Consider the following 2,138-nt stretch of genomic DNA (forward strand, 5'->3'; position numbering starts at 1 on the left):
AGAACATGTAAACATTGGGTATTTCTAAACTCAGAACAAAATTTAGAAACTATTTAGCATGGGATTTTTTTGGTGGTTGTAGATGTGTAACAGATTTTGGGGGTCAAAGTTAGAAAAAGTGTGTTTTTTTCCATTTTTTCCTCATATTTTATAAAAAAAATTAGAGTAAATTATAAGATATGATAAAAATAATGGTATCTTTAGAAAGCCCATTTAATGGCGAGAAAAACGGTATATAATATGTGTGGGTACAGTAAATGAGTAAGAGGAAAATTACAGCTAAACACAAACACCTCAAAAATGTAAAAATAGCCTTGGTCCCAAACGGACAGAAAATGGAAAAGTGCTGCGGTCATTAAGGGGTTAAACATACATCTCTGCTTTTCAAATAAAGATTCCAAGAGAAGGAAGAAAAATTGATAATAGGATTAAATTAGAAAGTTGCTTACAATTGCATGCTCTATCTGAATCATGAAAGAAAAAATGTGGGTTTACTATCCCTTTAAGCAAGATACAGGGAGAAGCATGTTTTTTGAGATGTAAAGCATAAGGTTATGCTGGATTTTGTAAGTTGCTTTATGTATTTCTATATGACCTCTGCTTTTATTTCAGACAAGCTCACGTCTACATAATTGCCGGAGCATGTTTGGCTTTAGGTTTTCGATTTGCTGGTTCTGCAAACCTGGCAGCTTTTAACTGCTTGGTAAGATACATTCACACTATGCTGTTGTTAGCACCACAGTTATTGTCCATTCTTTCATAACCGTTTTTATTCTTTCCACAGTGTAAATTTGCAAAAGACTTCATTGAATGTTTGTCAGCTCAAGCAGCAAGTATAGTAAGTTTATCTATTTTTAATTATTTGACAAAGTTTAACAGATATGTAGAAAAAGTATCATTTAAATGATAGATCTAAACATTGTCATAAAATAGTTTTGCCTGTTACTTCCAATCAGACAGCAGGACATTACACTGTGTTTTTCTTTTAATTGAGTGCGGTAGCACCGACCCATATTGTTGCCTAGATCCTATAGTGGCCACTCTTTGTATTTGGTTGTGCACCAACTCTTGTTTTATGGAGCAGCTTGGGAGCTATCATTTAAATGTAGCAGCCAGATCATATTGTGTGAGGTAGTGACCACTGGTACTTTTCTATAGGAGCCATGTGACCACAATGTGGTGTCTGTATATTATGAGCATCACTACAGTGCTTAAAGTTGATACCTCTAAGTGACTTCCCCCAGGGCAAACAGCACCCTCCACTGCGCATTGCCTATTGGTAATCTGTCTCCATAGCCTAAAGTCTTAGATTCCATAGCACTATCCTGTATCCTGTCTTTCTCTGCAAGCTCCCTTGGCCACAGCGATTCCTTTCTTTGAAACACCTGTAAATTCCAGTCATTGTGTCACTGTCCACAGTGCTGCTCTGGGGAGTGTGCCTTTTGTGCGCTAATGCATCTATTCTAGTCATTGCAGACCATAATGAGCACATTGGCCATCTGGCTTACTGAGAATCATAGTTTCAGTGTTTGCACTGCAACTACAATTCCCAGCATGCCACACACAATTAAACAAATAGAGCAGCCATTGTGCGTAAGTGTGTTGACAGCTTTGCTGCAGGCAAATGGGGGGAAACCCTGAAATCGAAAGTAATGTCTAATTTTTTAAACACCACAAAAATGTATTATGTATAATGATATCTAAATTGATATGCATTGATAAAGAAGTTTCCTTCACCTGTTAGACAGGTCATTACAACCTTGAGACCTGTCTGAGCGTGGTGTTGTTATCCCTTTCCATGGTGATGTCTGGCTCTGGGAATCTGAGGGCTCTGCAGCTTTGCCGCTTTATGCACAAGAAGACAGGAGGAGAGATGAATTATGGCTTTCACTTGGCACATCACATGGCGCTGGGACTTCTCTTCTTGGGAGGGGGAAGGTAAGGTTCAGATTGTTTAACCGCTTATGCTACATAAATAACTTTTGTGTGCACTGTTTTTTACATTCTTCTATTCTGATAATATATAAACATACTTTAAATGATAAATGTTTTAAATAGATATATAACTATGTTTTGACCTGCACAATGCAGATATGTATCTGGCAATATGTTTTTTTAAGATAAACTCAAGTTAATTT

General features: G+C 37.0%; 1 protein-coding gene across 1 annotated transcript; it reads left to right on the forward strand.

Annotated features, from left to right (window-relative positions):
* Positions 1–612: 612 nt before the first annotated feature.
* LOC128644087 (anaphase-promoting complex subunit 1) lies at positions 613–1,938 on the forward strand (the record flags this gene model as incomplete). The annotated part of the gene is made up of 3 exons (XM_053696804.1): positions 613–703; positions 785–838; positions 1,745–1,938. Coding segments are annotated over 3 exons (339 nt in total), but the record flags the coding sequence as incomplete, so codon positions are not given.
* Between the last annotated feature and the right edge of the window lie 200 nt (positions 1,939–2,138).

This window comes from Bombina bombina, unplaced genomic scaffold (assembly GCF_027579735.1).
Source record: "Bombina bombina isolate aBomBom1 unplaced genomic scaffold, aBomBom1.pri scaffold_1540, whole genome shotgun sequence".
Lineage (NCBI taxonomy): Eukaryota > Metazoa > Chordata > Amphibia > Anura > Bombinatoridae > Bombina > Bombina bombina.